The sequence below is a fragment of the Carlito syrichta genome, unplaced genomic scaffold (genome assembly GCF_000164805.1).
Source record: "Carlito syrichta isolate Samal-C Ts95f unplaced genomic scaffold, Tarsius_syrichta-2.0.1 Scaffold93688, whole genome shotgun sequence".
In the NCBI taxonomy this organism is placed as follows: Eukaryota; Metazoa; Chordata; class Mammalia; order Primates; family Tarsiidae; genus Carlito; species Carlito syrichta.
The window spans coordinates 649,681-667,014 of record NW_007037784.1 but is presented as its reverse complement, the minus strand read 5'-3'; the positions used below and the strand labels follow the sequence as shown (position 1 = coordinate 667,014).

Sequence of the window (17,334 nt, the reverse complement as noted above, 5' to 3'; positions counted from 1 at the left end):
TCATCTCTACAATAAATAAAAAATCAGCCAGGCGTGGTAGCGCGCACCTGTAGTTCCAGTTACTTGGAAGGCTGAGGCGGAAGGATCGCCGGAGCCCAGCAGGTCGAGGCTGGGCGACAGAGTAAGACTCCAACTCAAAAAAAAAAAAGAAGGAAATCATGCCCTTTGCAGCAACATGGATGTAGCTGAAGGCCATTATTCTAAGCAAATTAATGCAGAAACAAACAAACAAAACAAATACCGCCATGTTCTCACTTACAAGAGGGAGCCAAAGACTGGGTACACATGGGCATAAAAATGAGAACAACAGACATTGGGGACTCCTAAAAGGGGGAGGAAGGAGGGCAAGTGTTGGAAAACTATCTATGGGGTACCATATTCACTACCTGGGTGATGAGTTCAATAGAAGCCCGAACCTTACCATCACACAATATACCCGTGTAACAAACATGCATGTGTACACCCTGAATCTAAGATAAAATGCAAGGGCTCCAGAATTGACATGGAAAGACTCAGTGCAACAATCTCATTGGGTGTGGGGATAGAAGACGTGTCCTGAATTGCATGCTTAGCAAGCTTCTTCTTTTATTCTACATGTATGGGGAACAGGGCAGGTTAGTGTGGAACGATGGAGATTATGGGAGACCAAAGTCCATCTGAGCCACCTCTGACTCTGCAATTGGGATAGATGGAGCAAGCCTCGGGAGGAATCACAGACTCAACCCAGCATTCTCTGTGGCGTTGTTGTCTTTGCATACAACATCACCCTTACTGTCTCCCGAATCCTTTGAGGAAACTGACTGGTGGACATGTTCTTTATATGAGTGGGGAAGGAGCATTGTGGAAACATAGGCGGAAGCTGAGTTCTGCATGGGAGTTGGCATGAGGAAGATCCAGGAAGCCAGTGTGGACAGGGAAATAACCCATCAACCAACCCATGCATGGAAGCAGGAATTGGGAGCCACAGCGATCCAGAAAAAGAAATCCCTCCCCTGGCCCCCAATGGACATCTTATGGAACCCAGGGGAGGGCTTCTGATTCCCAGAGGGCAGGTGTGGGAGGGACGTGGAGGCCTTGTCTCTGGATACACTGACCAGCAGTTCTGAAGCTTTTTAGTCTCAGGATCTCTCTACACTCTTTTTTTTTTGAGTTGGAGTCTCACTCTGTTGCCCAGACTGGAGTGTAGTGGCCGCTCCCGGCCACCGCAGCCTCAACCTGCTGGGCTCCGGCGATCCTTCCGCCTCAGCCTTCCAAGTAGCTGGAACTACAGGCGTGCACTACCACACCTGGCTAATTTTTTTATTTATTGTAGAGATGAGGTCTTGCCTGCCCAGGTGGGTCTTGAACCCGCGGGCTCAGGCAATCACTCACCTCAGCCTCCCAAAGGCGCGGGATTACAGGCTGAGCCACCGAGCCCGGCTTTCTCTCTACACTCTTAAAAAATATCAAGAACCCAAAGAGCTTTGGTATATATGGGTTCTATCTATTAACAGTTACCATTTTAGGCCATTGCTGTATAAAAGTCTAGTGTGTCCATGTGACTCTTTGAGCTATGGCCGCCATGTTTCCTAGTTTGGCCCCCTCCCCTATCTTGGGGAGGTGAATCTCTTCTCTTTCTCTGTCTCTCTAATTTACTTTCTAAATAAACTATATTTTCTAATCTAAAAAAAAAGTTACCATTTTAGAAATTAAAACTAAGACTTTTAAAATATTTAATTTGAATTTATTTGGTAATAATAATAAATCCATTAACTATTCACAAAAATAGCATATTTTTATGAAAAACAAGTATTTTTTCCAAAAAGATGACATTGTGGAAGTGGCATTATTTTACATTCTTTGCAAATCTTGAATATCTGGCTTAAACACAGCTAGAATCTCCTGGCTGCCTCTGCATTCAGACTGTTGTGATAAAATATGTCATCTAACCTCGGAAAATTCCACTGTATGCTCATGAGACAATGAGTGAAACAGGCAAATAATGTGTTAGTACTATTATGAAAAGATTTTTGACTGCAAGCCTCCACTTGGACAAGTGCTGCAGTAGACTGTAATGAATTTCCTCACGTCCCTTTGATCTTTCTTTGTTCTTTCTCTTTCCCTCATGTGTGAAGGGACAGTAGTTGGGGAGATACAAGACAGTTGCACTTTGTTCAATCAGTATCTTCCCAAATATTTCATCGAATTCAAGCCCCCCCAAACACAAAACTAATTCAAAGGACACTGGACCTTCCAATGTAGCCGCCTGTACTGCCAATTAGCAATAGAATCAATGCACTTTGCAATCCACTGACCCAAGGAGTTGTGAAATAGGAGAAATGTGGGATGAACTGTTGATTTAGAGGGGGAGTTCATATCATTTCAATAGACAAAAATTAAGATTATATTACTATTTTTATTTTGTACTATTTTAAATTTGCATGATGCAGGTTCTTCATTGTGCAGAAGGAAGCCCTTTAGATCAGTAGATGGTTGGCAACGGGACTGGGAGGGAATATGGCCAGAAGACAGGCCTTTGCTTGTGCAGAGTGATATGCATGCATCCACGTGAAGTAAAATCCTTGCCCTCGGGGGTTTTCAAAAATGGAAGAGACCCTCTTTTCTTTTGCTTTCAGTTTTGGGTTGGTCTGGTGAGTTGAGGCTTTATCTGAGGCCAGGCACTATTAGGATGTCCACAGGGCACTTTCCTCCATGTATGGTGCTCAGGGAGCCCCTTGCCTCTGATCTCCACCAGATGGTCTGAATTCCTGGGGAGAGTGCATGGGAGAGCCAACCATGTGTGAGTCACTAGCCCATGGTAGGAAAAGCAAAAACAATGGGAACACTAGATGCTTATTAGCAGAGGGGTGTATTGAGAAGAGGTGGCCAGCTTGGACAACATAGCAACACCCCATCTCTACAAAAGGATATTTTTTAAATTAGCCAGGCATGGTGGTGTAGGCCTGTAGTCCCAGCTACTTGGGAGGTTGAGGCAGGAGGATCACTTGAGCTGAGGAGGTTGATGCTGCAGTGAGCCATGATCTCACCACCACACTCCAGACTGGGCAGCAGAGCCAGACCCTATCTCAGAAAGAAAGAAAGGAGGGAAGGAAGGAAGATGGAGGGAGGGAGGAGAAAGGAAAGAAGGAAAAAAGAAAGAAAAGAAAAGAGGAGGGGAGGGGAAGGGAGAGGAGAGGATAAGAGAGAGTAGGAGAAGGAGGGGAAGGGAAGGGGGAGGAGGAGGAAACAAGAACTCTCTGCTCCCCAGCTGCTATTATTCTAAAAAACACTTATTTACAATGTCTAACCCCATCATGCCTAAATGCCCATCATTTCATGCTCATCTTGGGCTTCAAGTTCAGTCAGGTGTGGTATTTGACAGAAGGCCAGTCCAGTCTGCTGACAGGAGGAGGGCATCGTTAGTAACCCATGGGACAGTGGGGACTAGGCATCCCACGTTCTAGAGGAACTTGGTGTTTTCCCCTGTAGGGGCTGTTTGGACAGTCTGAATTTCTGCGTATTTTTAGTCCCAAATGTGGAGGCATGAAAACCATGCACAATGTAGACCCTAGAGGTCAGACTCCTCGTTGACACTTTCTTGGCCTAATTTCCCCCAATGGCAGCACCTTGCAAGACTATAGTACAACATCGCAACCAGGATGTTCTTAAAAGACTCAGAGGATCTTGGAGAGTCCCCTGACCCCTCTGGGGAGTAGTAAGCTGCTTCCCCAGGAAGAAGGTCCTCCAGGTAGGAAACTGGAGGGCACGGAGACGCCTCAGGGCTCCCGGCTGAAAGTGGCAGATACTGGTGCAGAGCCCAGGGAGCCTTCCCTAAGAACCCCGAACTGCATGAGGGCACCCTGGTTCCGGGAACAATGATGGTCCTTGCCTGGTCCCTGTGGCTTTGGGTGACTGTGTCCATCAGTCCTGCAGCTGGCTCTGTGGCTGAGATGCCAGGTTTGGGCTGACTCCCAGCTCTTACTTACTGTACAGGTGGCCTTGGTCAATTACCTCTTAGAGCCTCTGTTTTTCTTTTTCTTTTTCCTTCTTTGAGCCAGGGTCTCTGCCACCCAGGCTGGAGTGCAGTGGCACACTCATGGCTCACTGCAGCCTCTACCTCCTGGGCTCAGGTGATCCTCCCGCCTCAACCCCTCCACACCTCACCATCCCTCTGGTAATCCACACTCAGCTAATTTGTTTTTTTATGTTTTGTAGAGACAAAGTTTCACTCTGTTTCCCAGGCAGGTCTCAAATTTCTAGGCACAAGCAATCCTCCAGTCTCAGCCTCCAAAAGTTCTGAAATTATAGACGTGAGCCACTGCACCCAGTCCAAGCCTCCATTTTTTCATAGGAACTTTGTAGAGATGGTGTTTCACTAGGTTGCCCAGCCAGGCTGGTATCAAACTCTTGGCAATCCTCCAACTGAGCCTCCAAAAGTGCTGGGATTACAGGTATGAGCCACTGCACCCTACAAAAAGTTGGGTATATGAACCCGAATAGAACACATTCCAAGTCTATATACTTAATCACTGCCCTACAGTCTCCTTATCTATGTAGTAGATTCAGTAGTACCTCACTGAATTTTTACGAGGTAAAGTACTTAGCACAGTGCCTGGTACATAATAAATAAGCGTCAATAAAATGCTAGATAACATTGTCATTATAACTTCTTCTGGAAGTTTCTGAGTAGCCATGATTTACATTGGTATTATCAATAGCTTCCATTTTGGCCACCTATGATGTGACAACCTTCACTCGGCCTTCCCAGCTACCCAAAAGTAAGAGTCCTTCTTTTACAGATGAAAACAGTAAGACTCGAGAGATGAAATCTGGCAGAGGCAGGGACAGGATTCAAACCCAAGGACTGCGTCTTAGAATCCAAGCACCAGAAGAAGCTTCAGGGTCATCAGACCAACTACACATAGCTCAGTACTTGCCCTGCCAAATAGCCACGCACCCATTCAGAAAAGCCCAGTGAGAGGGCACTTATCCCTATGACAGTTGGGCTGTGCGCCATCACAGCCCCCTGCACCATCACTAGAACACATAGCACTGACCTCTCCCCTTGCTTGGTGGGGCGGGGATGGGGGCCTGGGAATATGAATTTCTCACAGGACTCCACAATCCTGATGCTGCTGGCCCAGGACCATGCTTTAAGAATCATCCCTCCAGGAGAACCTCTTGGAATGGACATGGTGAGGCAATGGCTTCTTCCAATTTTTCCCTTTTCACACCTGAGACAGGCTTCCCAGCAGGCTCAGTGTCCAAGTATTTACCCTTAATGGAAGTCATAAATCCTCATCTGCATGATTACTTTTCCTGCACAGAAAGTTCTTAGGACAGTGTGTTCTCAACAACCTGTCTTTGAAGATACCCACCTTCCTCCTCAGACCCACCTCGTGTCCTTTGTGAGGAGGACTGGCCCTTTGAGATTTTTCCAGAATAGTACCTACTGTTGCTTTTCTGATTAAAAGCAAAACAAAGCACAACCTTTCTATTGTCAAAAAATTAGAAAAGTAGCAAAAATTAAAAGGGGGATAAGGAAGAAAATGAACATTAACCACCATCACACTGTTAATATTTTGATGCATCTTGGTGTATTTCCTTATAGTTGTTTGTTTTGCATATATTGGTTAATATTGGAATACAAATATATACAGCTCTTAGCCACCTGAAAAGAAGTAATATTCTAATTGTGTTCTCTATATGGCAGTTTGGGTTATATTATGGAATTCAAGAAAGGAGCTGAGGTTTGCTGAGGAAGGCTTCCTGGGTGGAACGGACAGCCCTTTGAGCCAACTGGGAGAACACAGGCACAGAGGTGACAATCATCGCTGTCTGTGGAGTAGTAGGAAACAGGTATGAGCCAGGTGAGAAGGGATAGGTAATGGAGAGCTTTAACTGACTGATAAGGCACTAGGGAGCCATTGCACATTCTTGAGCAGGAAACGACTTAAGTGATTTCCTAAAGTCAGTCATGCAGTGGAAGGCAGGACAGAGTGGAGAAGGAGAGAGGAAGGGCAGATGGAGGAGGCATGGGATGCATGTAGGGAGAAGCCCTGGAGACCCACCTGGTCCCCTGAGGCCCGAGCGGTGGTATGGTGTGGTTGGGTCTACTTCTGGGCCGCTAGAATGGAGAGGGACTGGTTGATCTTGACCATGGCAATAATGAGGAGGCCACCAGTCAGCAGGAAGGTAGGCCAGAAGAGGGAGAAGAGGAGGGCCTGGGGCCCATAGAGGCGCCGGTACAGGACACTGGTCTCGTTCTCCTGAGGCGTTGAGAAGCAGTAGAAGACCTGGTGCTCATGGAATCTGGCTCTGACCTTCTCCACTTTGGCTCGGGCCATTTGGTAGTTGTCCAGGCTGTCCGGGATGTAGGAGCACTGCAGAGAGAAGCAAGAACGCTGGTGGGGGTGAAGGCCCCTGTTTCTTAGGGCTGAGGGTGAGGGCCTCGTGTGGAGTAAGGAAAAATGCCAGCTCTGTCACCGGGCCCTGGCCTGGAGTCAGGACTTCTGTCTAAAGCTTGGCAGGCTGTGCCCTGCACGGGTCTGGAGGGCACAGACTCATCTGTGTCGTTAGTGTGGACGGTGGCCACCGTCCAGCACCGTCCACTGCTCAGTGTCCAGGCTGTACACCGGGACACCCTCCTGGAGTCTGGCTGTACCTCAACTGGTTGTAGAATTGTTGGCAGATGGCCTCTCTCTGAGCTCTGATATCATCATCACTTAAGTGGGTGAAGAGCAATATCTTTTTCAAAGGATTTTTTTTTTTTGAGTTGAGGTCTCAGTCAGTTGCCCAGGCTAGAGTGCAGTGGCATAATCACAGCTCACGACAGCCTTGACTTCCTGGGCTCAAGCGATCCTTCCACCTCAGCCTCACAAATAAATGGGGCTACAGATGGGTGCCACCACGCCTGGCTAATTTTTTGATTTTTTTTTTTTTTTGGAGATAAGGTCTCGCATGCTTCCCAGTCTGGTCTCAAGTGATCCCCCTATCTTGGCCTCCCAAAGTGCTGGAATTATAGGCAAGAGCCACCACAAGTGGTCTCAAAGGATACTATTAAGAAGGACTTCATGCTGGGCTCGTTGGCTCAGCACGTGATCCCAGCACTTTGGTAGGCCGAGATGAGTGGATTTCCTGAGCCTGCCGGTTCGAGACCAGCCTGAGCAACTTGATGAGACCTCGTCTTACAATAAATTAAAAAAAGAAAAAGAAAAAAACTAGCCAGGGTGGTAGCGCATGCCTGTAGTTCCAGCTACGTGAAGACTGAGGCGGAAGGATGGCTGGAGCCCAGCAGGTCGACACTGGAGTGGCCGTGAGTGTGCCACAGCACTCCAGCCTGGGTGAGACTGCAACTGCAAAAAAAAAGGACTTCAAACCTAAATGTCTAAGGAAACCAGCCAGGGACGCAGGCCATATAGGCTTTGTGTTAGGATTAGAGATTATGGTGGGCACCACTGCCTACAGGCTCATATGGGTCATGTCAGCCAGAGAAGCAGGCGAGGCAGTGCAGTTACAGGTCCCCACTGACACTTGCCTCGGTGCCAGAGACAATTGCCAGAGCCTGGAGAAGTGGAGGGATGCAGCTGCCTCCAGACTGACATTTACCACTCCCTCCAGACAATGGATGCCAGGCCATCCAGAAGATCTGCAGTAGCCAGACCTCCGACATGTGAAGAGAAGTCAGAAACCAATGTGAAAGCTCGTGATTTTAAACTATTGGCGAAAATTCAAGTTGAAACCCTCTGAGGTCTAACTCTGTGTGAGTCAGAGAAAATACATTGGGAATCTGATATTTGACACTGGGATCAAAAGGAAAGAGAGAGTGCATTGTGGAGAGCTTTGTGCAGGCAGAGCATGGTGCACATTTCATTCTGATGCCGAGCGCTGTTATTAGAAACCTACGGCCTGTCCAGTTGAGGACCAGCTGGAAAACTCTGGAAAGTAGGCACCAGTTGGAGACCCTGGTTTCATCTCTGCTGTGTGTGGGGAGGCCAGGATGTGGCTTGTATGAGCCACTGGGAGATGTTTTGCAAGGGTGGTCCCCCGGCCTGAAGTAGAATACCTGGGGGGCTGCCCATAGACTCCCCACACTGAACCACTGAGGGTGGGGCCCAGAAACCTGGGATAACCTCATGCCCTTATTTTTTTCCTAGTGAAATCATGTCCAATATTAAAAATGTGTATAAACTGGGCTCGGTGGCTCAGCCTAGAATCCCGCGCTTGGGAGGCTGAGGTTAGTGGATTGCCTGAGCCCGCAGGTTCAAAACCCGCCTGGGCAACTTGGCGAGACCTCATCTCTATAATAAATCAAAAAATTAGCTGGGTGTGGTAGTGTGCGCCTGTAGTTCCAGGAACTTGGAAGGCTGAGACAGAAGGATTGCCGGAGCCCAGCAGGTCGAGACTGTGGTGGCTGGGAGCATGCCACTGTACTCCAGTCTGGATGACAGAGTGAGACTCCAACTCAAAAAAAAAAAAAAATGTGTATAAGTGAGACTCAAATGACAAGTGTTGAGCCAGCTTCTCCCCAGGCCTTGGTTATTTCCTGGATTTGAAAGAGGCCCCACCCTCAAAGCCACTGACCCTGAAGGCATTTGGTCCAATGGCACCGAGGAGAATTGTATCGTGGTTCTGATAGCCTGGGAAATGGAGCTGCTGCATTCAAACATAGGTCCCTGGCCAGCCAGGGAGTAGCTGAGACTGGGGAGAAGCAGGCTTCTGAGTTATCCAGCACTCAGAGCTGTTGGCACTGTAGGGTCCTTGGGAGTATGGAATCCAGAGTCCTGAGCTGAGAGGCAAGGGGCCTGCCTGAGTCTCCCCAGTGCCTCTGACTGTGACCTTGGGCATCCTAGCTGCTTGAGCAAAGGTGTGGCTATGGGGTCAGATAGCCTGCGTTCTGAGCTGTGTGATCTTGGCAATTGCCACAACCTCTCTGAACCTTATAAAATGGGTTTTGAGGAACCGACATGGGGAGTAGATGAAATGATACACATAAAGCACTTAGCACAGAGTACCTAGTACCTTTTTGGTAAGTACTCAAAAAAGATGGAAGGTGCTATTTTTATAATCATAATAATATTGTTGGCTTTTCTGTGAACTTGCAACAATAGCTCCTTCCTTCCCTCCTTAAAGAGAGGGTCATCTGAAGTGGGGGCTTACAACCCTCCAGGACCCACTGTATCCTCCCTTGTTTGGGGTTCCCCTGATTCTTTATGCTGGGCCTGTTTGGCAAGATACCAGGCAGGAATTCACTCTTCAGGGTCAGCCCCAGAGACCTGCCCTGGGTTCAGCTAACTCTGAGTTATCTGATTGATAACAGCTTTTCTCCTCAAGCCCTGCAGTGTCCTTGTCCTCAGCATAGACCATGGGAGGGGATTCAGAACTTTCCCTTCCTGGTTAAGGTTCCTGAGAGAACCCGAGGGCAGACTTGTGGCCGTGTCCTCAGAGTGGGGGCTGGAGTATTGGTCCCTGTGCTGATCACAGGTAGAAGATGTGGCTGGCAAAAGGACAGCGCCATCCTACTGGGGCCCAGTGGTGGGGTGGGGTGTGGGGGGAGAAGCTTGTGAAACATGCTGCTGACAGCTCATTCAGGGAAAGATCTTCCTCTTGCTCCTCGAAGTGGGAAACCTTGGATCCAGGGAGCCAGCCAGCTCCCGGGCCCACACACCAGAGGAAAGTGACATCCATTATTCCTTCTGCCTGTCTTGAGCATTTATGTCTTACTCCTGAGATAAATCAGGGGGTGTGAATGCCAAGGACGAGGCAAGGGTTATGAGCAGGTGCTGATTCAGGTGGGCCCTGAGGCCTCCCTCCACCTGGTGAGGCTGAGTCATGCTTGCGAGGACAGAATGGGTGAGATCACCTTGTACTGCCCAGGCCCACTTCTCCCTCACCCCCAACACTGTCCAGATCCCACAGCCTCCACCCCGCCTCAGGTACCCTGCCCCTTCCCATCTATCAGCTGCCCTGTTCTGTCAGCATGCCTCTTGCTGCAGGCTCAATTCCAGGTCCTGGGTGTTGACTTGACCCAGCCTTTCTGCCCAGCAGCTGAACAGCTACTGGCTCAGTTCTCCTGACACTGCTGTCATCATGCCCTCAGAACTCCCGTCACTCACATCAGTAATTCCCAACCCTTGAATCACCTGGCAAGCTCCACAGCCTGAGCCACGCCTGGAGATCCTGCTTCGGTCAATCTGGTATGGGACCCAGGTTTTGGTTTTTAAGACCTTCCAGTGGTTCTACCGCACAGCAAGCATTGACACTTCCTGGCTCACACATTCACATCTTAATTCCATAGTTGGATAGTCCAAGTCCTTGGAACAGCCCTTAGTCCAGTCTTGCAGTCTTTCTTTACCTGCTACTCTCATCATGATCAGCCTTCCGTGGTCAGCCTTCTGATTCTGCCTCTACCCAGTCCTCCTTCCCATGCCTTGTCCTGTGCCCACCTTCCATATTGCCCGCTCTCTGTTCCTGGCTGTGCTTGGCTGATGGTAAAAGTCAAACCCAAATACCTTTCTGATCCTGCATCTCATGGTCAATTGGAAGCCTAGCTCCCTCCTCTGACCCTGTAACTTTCTCCTTTCTTCTCTAAGGGGCCAGTCACTCCCTATGAGTATTGTTCTTCAAGAGCTCTTGCCTCTTTAAGCCTACAGCCCTGCTGCAGGAAGTGCCCAGTCGCTGTTGAGTAAAAGAAGGAAAGGAGCAAAGGAGGGAGGGAAGGTGGGGAAATATAAATAAATAAAAAGAAAAGCAGGAGGGAAGAGGGGAAGGAAGGAGGAGCTATAAATAAAAAGAAAGGAGGAAAGGAAGGGAAGAAGGATGGGAAAAGATAAATACAAAGAAAAAAGGAGGGAAGGAAGGGGGGAAGGAGGAGATATAAGTAAATAGGGAAAAAGGAAAGGAAGGAGAAAGGTGCAAAAAGATAAATAAAAAGAAAAGAAGGAAGGAAGGGAGGGGCGGGGGAGCTGAGGCTGGGAGAGGCTAAGTAACCGACCCCAGTTGCACATCCAGTCAGTGGCAGATTGGGAACAGGTCTGCCTGACTCCAACCTTCAACACAGAAGAGCTAGGACTGGCTCAACTTCATTCTGGCTGTGAGACCCTGGTCAAGTGGGCTCATCTTTCTCAGCCTCGGGGACAGGACAGTTGGAGACAGACTCCACACGTGTCAGGGATAAGGGGATGTGTGCCCCCCTCATTCAGTACCTGCTGGTTCTGGTCCCGGGTGTCCTCCGTGTGGTACAGCACTGCCCACCTGCCCACAGCAGACACATTGACCCAGAGGCATGGGTACAGGGGCACCTTCTTGCCCTCCAACTCCTCCTGGTCTCTGATGTTGGTCTCAATCAGGTGGCACGTGGATTCCTGGGTCCACACGCTGGAGAAACAATACATGCGTGTGTGCATGCACACACACACACAATCTCAGAACTGAGCGACACACAGAGCACCTGGTTTGAACCCCAGGTCCCCCAGAACCATCTTGCCATGTCTACTTGTTACAATACTGATAATGATGTTATAAAACCTCTCCCTGTAACTGTGTATTTGTATATTTCTCTGTTTAACTTCTATCAGATTTTCCTCCATGTGTTTTGAAGGTCTGCTGTCAAGTAGCATCCAACTCTAAAGACAGATGGCCTCAGAGTCCCCTGACATAAGGAGGAATCACAGACTCAGAATATCAGATCTCGTTGGGGTCTTAGATATCATCTCCAAATGGCTCTCAACCCTAACTACCTACTCAAAAGTCCAGGGAGATTTTAAAAACATTCCCATGTCCATGCCACAGGCCCAGGCTCTGGTATTTTGTTACAAGCTCCCAAAAGTGGCTCAGATGAGCAGCCAGACCTGAGATGCTCTTATCCACATGGACTTTGTCTTACAGAGGTGGAAGAGAAGCCCAGAAAGGGCAAGTGACTTTTCCGCGGCCACACAGGACCTGAAGATAGGTGTGAATGGCTTCAGAATGCCTACTCTTCCCCCTAAAAGGAGTAGACATGGGAGGGGCTTGGTTTGAGCCAGGGAAGAAAGATGGTGGGAATGGACTCTGAGCTGTGCCTCACACCAGGGTAGTAGTCCGGCCTGACAACGCTCCAGTGTCATAACAGGTAACGCCGGAGCAGGCTCAGGAGAGGATCCCAGGCTCACTCACGCATTTGTGAATCAACTGTGACTCATGTCCTGTTTATCCTGTGGGGGACCTATTGCAGGGGAGGGGGCTGTCAGGAGCTGGAGTGTGCCCGCAGGAAGGATCTGAGACTTATCCTGAGGGCAAGCTGAGGGAACTGTGTCTATCCCAAAGAGAACTCAAAGCAAGAATTTCACACTCTTCTCTAAAAGCTCAAGCAGTTGACATGTCAGGGAGCAAGAGCATGGAACATTAAGGGCATAGAACGTTCTCTGAGATTCCTGAGCAGAACTTCAGGGGAGCAGATGTTGACTCAATACAGACCTTTTCTACATATCTGAAAAGCCCAAGCAGGAGATGGTGTGTTCTATGAGGTAGTGAGTTCCCCATCACTTGAGATATTCCTCGGGAGGCTGGGTATCCATCTGACAGGGAGGTTTCAGAGCAGAGAAAACTGGGCAGATGAGCTACAAATGTCTATGATTCTCTGATTCCTCCTGGGCTCAAATTCGCACTGGAGTTTTTGTTGGGATCCTCTGCTATTTGTGGTGAATTACCCCCAAGTCTGTGTCTGTTACCATCAAGTCCAAGAATCTGAGACCAGCCAGGCTCAGTCCACCCTAACTTCTCTACACCTGAACCCTTGAGTCTAAGAATGAGCATTGCCTCAACAGTCCTTCCTGGTGTGAGAGTCAAGAGGAGGCATAGATAGAAAGCTGGGGTTCACCGAAGAACCCAGACCCTTAGGAGAGAGCCAGAGAGCAGGCCAGGAGAGGTGGGTACCTTTTCTGGTAGAGGGGCAGCATAGCAGTACCCAGGATGTAGTAGCTGATGACGGCACACACCACCATGGTCACACCCAGGCACAGGGCTCGAGTCTCTCCGCGCCTCTGGGCCATCACCAGTTTCTTTCCCATGTCCACTGGGGGCAGCAGTCATTTCTAGAGCCATAGAGGCAAACAGAAGTGTGATCAGCCCAGGTGACAGGTAATCCACAGGAGGGGAAATAGGTGGGAGGGAGAGTTCTCAAATGCCAACATCATTCCTGTCGATATGTGGAGTTTTACAACTTCCAGAGGGCTTTTTTGACTTCATGTGAGGCTTCCTGCTCTGAGGGGAGATCACAGATGAAGAATCTTATGGCTCAGAGAGGTAAAGGGACTTGCCCTACATCACACAGCATAGGATCGCTTCAATAATGGCCTCAAGATGTCCATGTTCTAATCCCTGGGTTACGTGATTGTTGCCTTATATGGTAATGACATTGCAGAATGTAATTAAGTTAAGGATCTTGAGATGGGGAAATGATCTTGGATTATTCATGCAGACCCTAAATGTAATCCCAAGGGGACTTATGAGAGGGAGGTGAAGGGAGATTAGACATCAAAGACAAGGAGAAGGTGATAGGGCCTAGAAGACATAGGTTGGAGCAATGTGGCCACAAGCGAGGGGGTCCCAGCTGCCACCAGAAGCTGGAGGGAACAGGGAGCACCAAATCATCCCCTAAGGTCTCTGAGGGGAGTGAGCCTGCAGATCCCTTGGGGATTTTGTACTTCTGCCTCCAGGACTATGAAACTGGGTTTCTGTTGTTTGGGGTTATCATGTTTATGACCATCTGTTACAACAGCCATGGGAAATTAACACAATGAGCAAATAGCAACAACTGATCATCCACACTTTTATCTCAAAGGAAAACTTGGAGTATTTCTGCCAAGAAACAGTCCCAGACAGGGTTAGCTGGGTGAGGGCAGCATGCAGAGAATGGGGAGGAGTACCCCCAAAAAGCAGACACAGGTTGTCAGGAGACCAGGAGGTTTCCCACAGTCAGGTTTTCTGTAAGGGCCCCTCCCTTCTTCAAGCAGAGAAAGGAGACATCACGGTGGACGGTGGACTGAGGGACTGCTTTCTTACTTCAAGGACTTGAAGCCACCCTAGCCAAAGCAGAACTAGACGTCTCTGATGGCTTTCCTTCTTTTCTCCTTCTTCTGGCTGCAGCCCCTCATTGAAGTTTTTGTTAGGATCCATCCCAGTGCAAGCAGAGAGCCCACCCTCCCCTGTGAGGCCCCCAGACGCTCACCCAGGAGTGTGAATCACCTGGAGTCACAAGGCTGCTGTCCCTTGTCCCCTGTGGAGATCTCCCCTCCATTAGCTGTCTCTGAGCCTTCTGGAAAAATGTCTTTGTTGTTGTTGTTTTGTTTAAGGTAACTCGAGTCCACTTCTACCAAAAATGCCAAGGTCGCAGGACTCTGTCTCTGTAATCCCCTGTTTAAATGCCTTACACTCTACTGGAGACATTACAAAGTTTCAAGTGATCAAATTTTAGCCAGACATTAAGGAAAACTTTATTCTCTCTACCAGGTCTCTAAAGTGATAAACATATTATTTTAATAAATTAAGAAATAAGCACATTATTTTTATAAATGAGTGAGTGTCCAAGAGACAGGCATTCGTCCAAAGGGATTTTCGGCAAAGTGCTCTATTTTCTGCTCAGGCATCTCTCCTAACTCCAAGACTGTTTCAAATGTCCAATCAGAGATCCTTGACCCCCTCCTCCAAGCCCAGTGGCCCCACTCCCCACTGTCCTAAAGAGGGGAATCCAGGGTCAGACACCCAGGATAGAGGCTACCACCTTGTCTCAACTTCCTCGTGAGCTGGCCAGTCTCCTCTGGTGATTGACAGAGATGACATGCAATGACAGCTTTTCCTCCCTCACTCGGGGCACTAGGCAGTGAGGTGCCCTGCACCTACTGGAGACATTACAAAATCTCAGGTGAGCAAACTTCTCCCCTGGTGAAGAAAGTTGTTCTGTCCAACTCTTTTTTATCCTCTCCTCCTGTTCCATGATCTCATGGGAACAGGAGAGCCCACCCCTTCTACTACCTGGTATCAGTTTAACAAGCCCATGCACATCTTCCTGGTAAAGCAGCAGGATTACCTGGCGATGGGCAGAAGGACCTAACAGCCCCCTGCTGCCCCAGGACTTTCCAGGGTCACTGGTCCCTGGCCCCACCCCAGAGACTGAAGGGCACAAATAATCTGGGGCCAGTGGGGAGCCCTATCTTGGAGAACCTAGGCTGAGTGCCCACAGAAAAACTATTTCTTTCCTGGGGACCATGGGCATACTTGTGGGGGCTTCCCTTGGCCTGACCACTCCTTCCTGGCTAATCAGCCTCCCACCTCCCAGGCCATGGCCTCCTCCACTGTGTGACCTCTTGTGTCCTCCCAGACTCCTATGCCTGCCCGAGGATGGTAACAGCAGGAAACCTGGTTTTACCAGTACTGAAATCTCAGGAGGAAAGGAAAGGAGAGGCTTCCTTGTCACAGAGAAGTCTGGAAACTGCAGCTTGGTCAGGCCCCACCTGTCTACTGTGCTCTGAGGGAACTGCTGCCTACACTGAGTGAGTGGGTATGCAGAGTCATTATAAATTCTCCCAAGAGCTCAGGGTTCCATTTAGATATAAGACTCTAGCAAGAAGTTGGGGTTCAACATTCAAAGTGAGAACCTTCGCACAGGAGGGAGAACAAGAACAGATGTTGGACAGAAATAAATGGGTCTCAGCTACACAGGAAGGATTTAAGTTAGAACCCAAAAAGAACTTCCCAGTTTGGAGAGTCTAAATACCTCTGGATTTTTTGGATGTATCTTTCCACTTAGAAAGGTCATTCGAGATCTGGGGTGGATTTAGGAAAGATGGGGAAGGGCAAAGGGAGACAAGATTTGGGAGTGTCCTGTGTGACCTGGCAGTTGAGTTGACATCCTTTTCCTTAGAAGGACAGAGAATAGAGTCAGTGTTTAAGGATTTGGTGGAGTGGCGGGGGGGGGGTTCTGAGATCATCAGACATGGGGTCAAATCCTGCCTGTGTCACCTAGCAGTCTGTCACCTTGCAGTGACCGTGGAATGAGCATCACAGCACCTGCACTGAGAGCTCTGATAAAAACCAGATGTTATGTCATGTAACATGCATTCATCATAGTACCTGGCCCAGACTTGCCCTTCATAAATAACTATTAGCAATTATTATTAACAAAGAAAATCCCAAACATTCGGGGCCGAAGTCTGGGCCACTCTAGCCAAATCTATCTTTTATCACCTCCCTCCACTAACGATAAGTGCCAGGACTGGTCTTAACCTCCAGGCCACTGCCTCCTTGCTACTCTGGGAACTGGAACCTGGAGGACAAGGGCTACCAGAGTGACCCAGTCATTGAGCCACCCCCTAGCTGACCACCAGACCCCAGACCCTGGACCCAGCATCCTGACAGCCAGCGCCAAGAGGACAGGAGCTCCCACCACCCGCCCCACCCGTCCCACCACAGGCTGTTTTCCCAGCCAGTCTTTCACCAGCCCCCAGTTTTTGGAGAAACTGCTCCCCAGGGCTCTCAGACACAGTACTCACAGTCTCCCCCGTGCCCTGCCGATGATCGGTCTGCAGATGGTTTCTTTCTGCCTTGTCCCCAGCCCCCACCCCAAAAGAGGCCGCTGCGCTCCAGCAGGAAGTTTGGCCTCCCAGCCCGTCTCCAGGGAAGCACCCTTTGGTCTCCATCTGGGACATGCCTCCATGCCCAAACATGGTCAAGTCTGAGCACACAGCCTGGAGACAAAGCTGGGGAGAGCAGGTACCCAGCCCTGGAGACGACAACTGTGAACCGGGACCCTGCACCTGCGTTCCCGAGAGTCTCATGGGAAACAGTCAAAGACGACAGACAGCAAAATGGAGAAACTGTGAAAGGGCAGTCTGGTATATTCAGAAATATTTCTTCTTCCCTCGGCTTCTCTGGACCGGCAGCGAAGCCAGGAATAGGAAATGATTTCCCTTTTGTTGGCATGGGGAAGGGAGGAGTTGAGCTAGAGGGGCTGAACTTGTCACCAGTCCCTGGCGTATCCACGCTGGGGCAGCCAAACCCTCCTACCTTTGGCATTTATGTGCTGTGTTACACTGGACAAGTCATGGCACCTCTCTGGGTCTCCATGTTCCTTTCCTTTCCTATCTTTCTTTCTTTTTCTTTTTTTTAACCCCACTTTCCTTTCCTTTCCTATCTTTCTTTCTTTTTCTTTTTTTTAACCCCATTTTCCTTTACTTTCCTATCTTTCTTTCTTTCTTTCTTTCTTTTTTTTGAGTTGGAATCTTACTCTGTCGCCCAGACTGGAGTGCAGTGGCCGCTCCCGGCCACCACAGCCTCGACCCGCTGGGCTCCGGCGATCCTTCCGCCTCAGCCTTCTGAGTA

The 17,334-nt window shown here is 49.1% G+C and overlaps 2 protein-coding genes across 2 annotated transcripts in view; one reads left to right on the top strand and one right to left on the bottom strand.

Moving 5' to 3' along the window:
• The window catches only part of KCNIP1 (potassium voltage-gated channel interacting protein 1), a 399,998-nt gene that overhangs the window by 22,971 nt on the left and 359,693 nt on the right, over window positions 1–17,334 (top strand). The window lies entirely within an intron of this gene.
• KCNMB1 (potassium calcium-activated channel subfamily M regulatory beta subunit 1) lies at window positions 5,947–16,884 on the bottom strand. The gene is made up of 4 exons (XM_008061077.2): window positions 16,506–16,884; window positions 12,892–13,049; window positions 11,184–11,355; window positions 5,947–6,362 (listed from the first exon to the last, which is right to left on the bottom strand). The coding sequence occupies exons 2-4, from the start codon at window positions 13,023–13,025 to the stop codon at window positions 6,093–6,095; spliced, it is 576 nt and encodes a 191-aa protein (XP_008059268.1). The 5' UTR covers window positions 13,026–13,049; window positions 16,506–16,884; the 3' UTR covers window positions 5,947–6,092.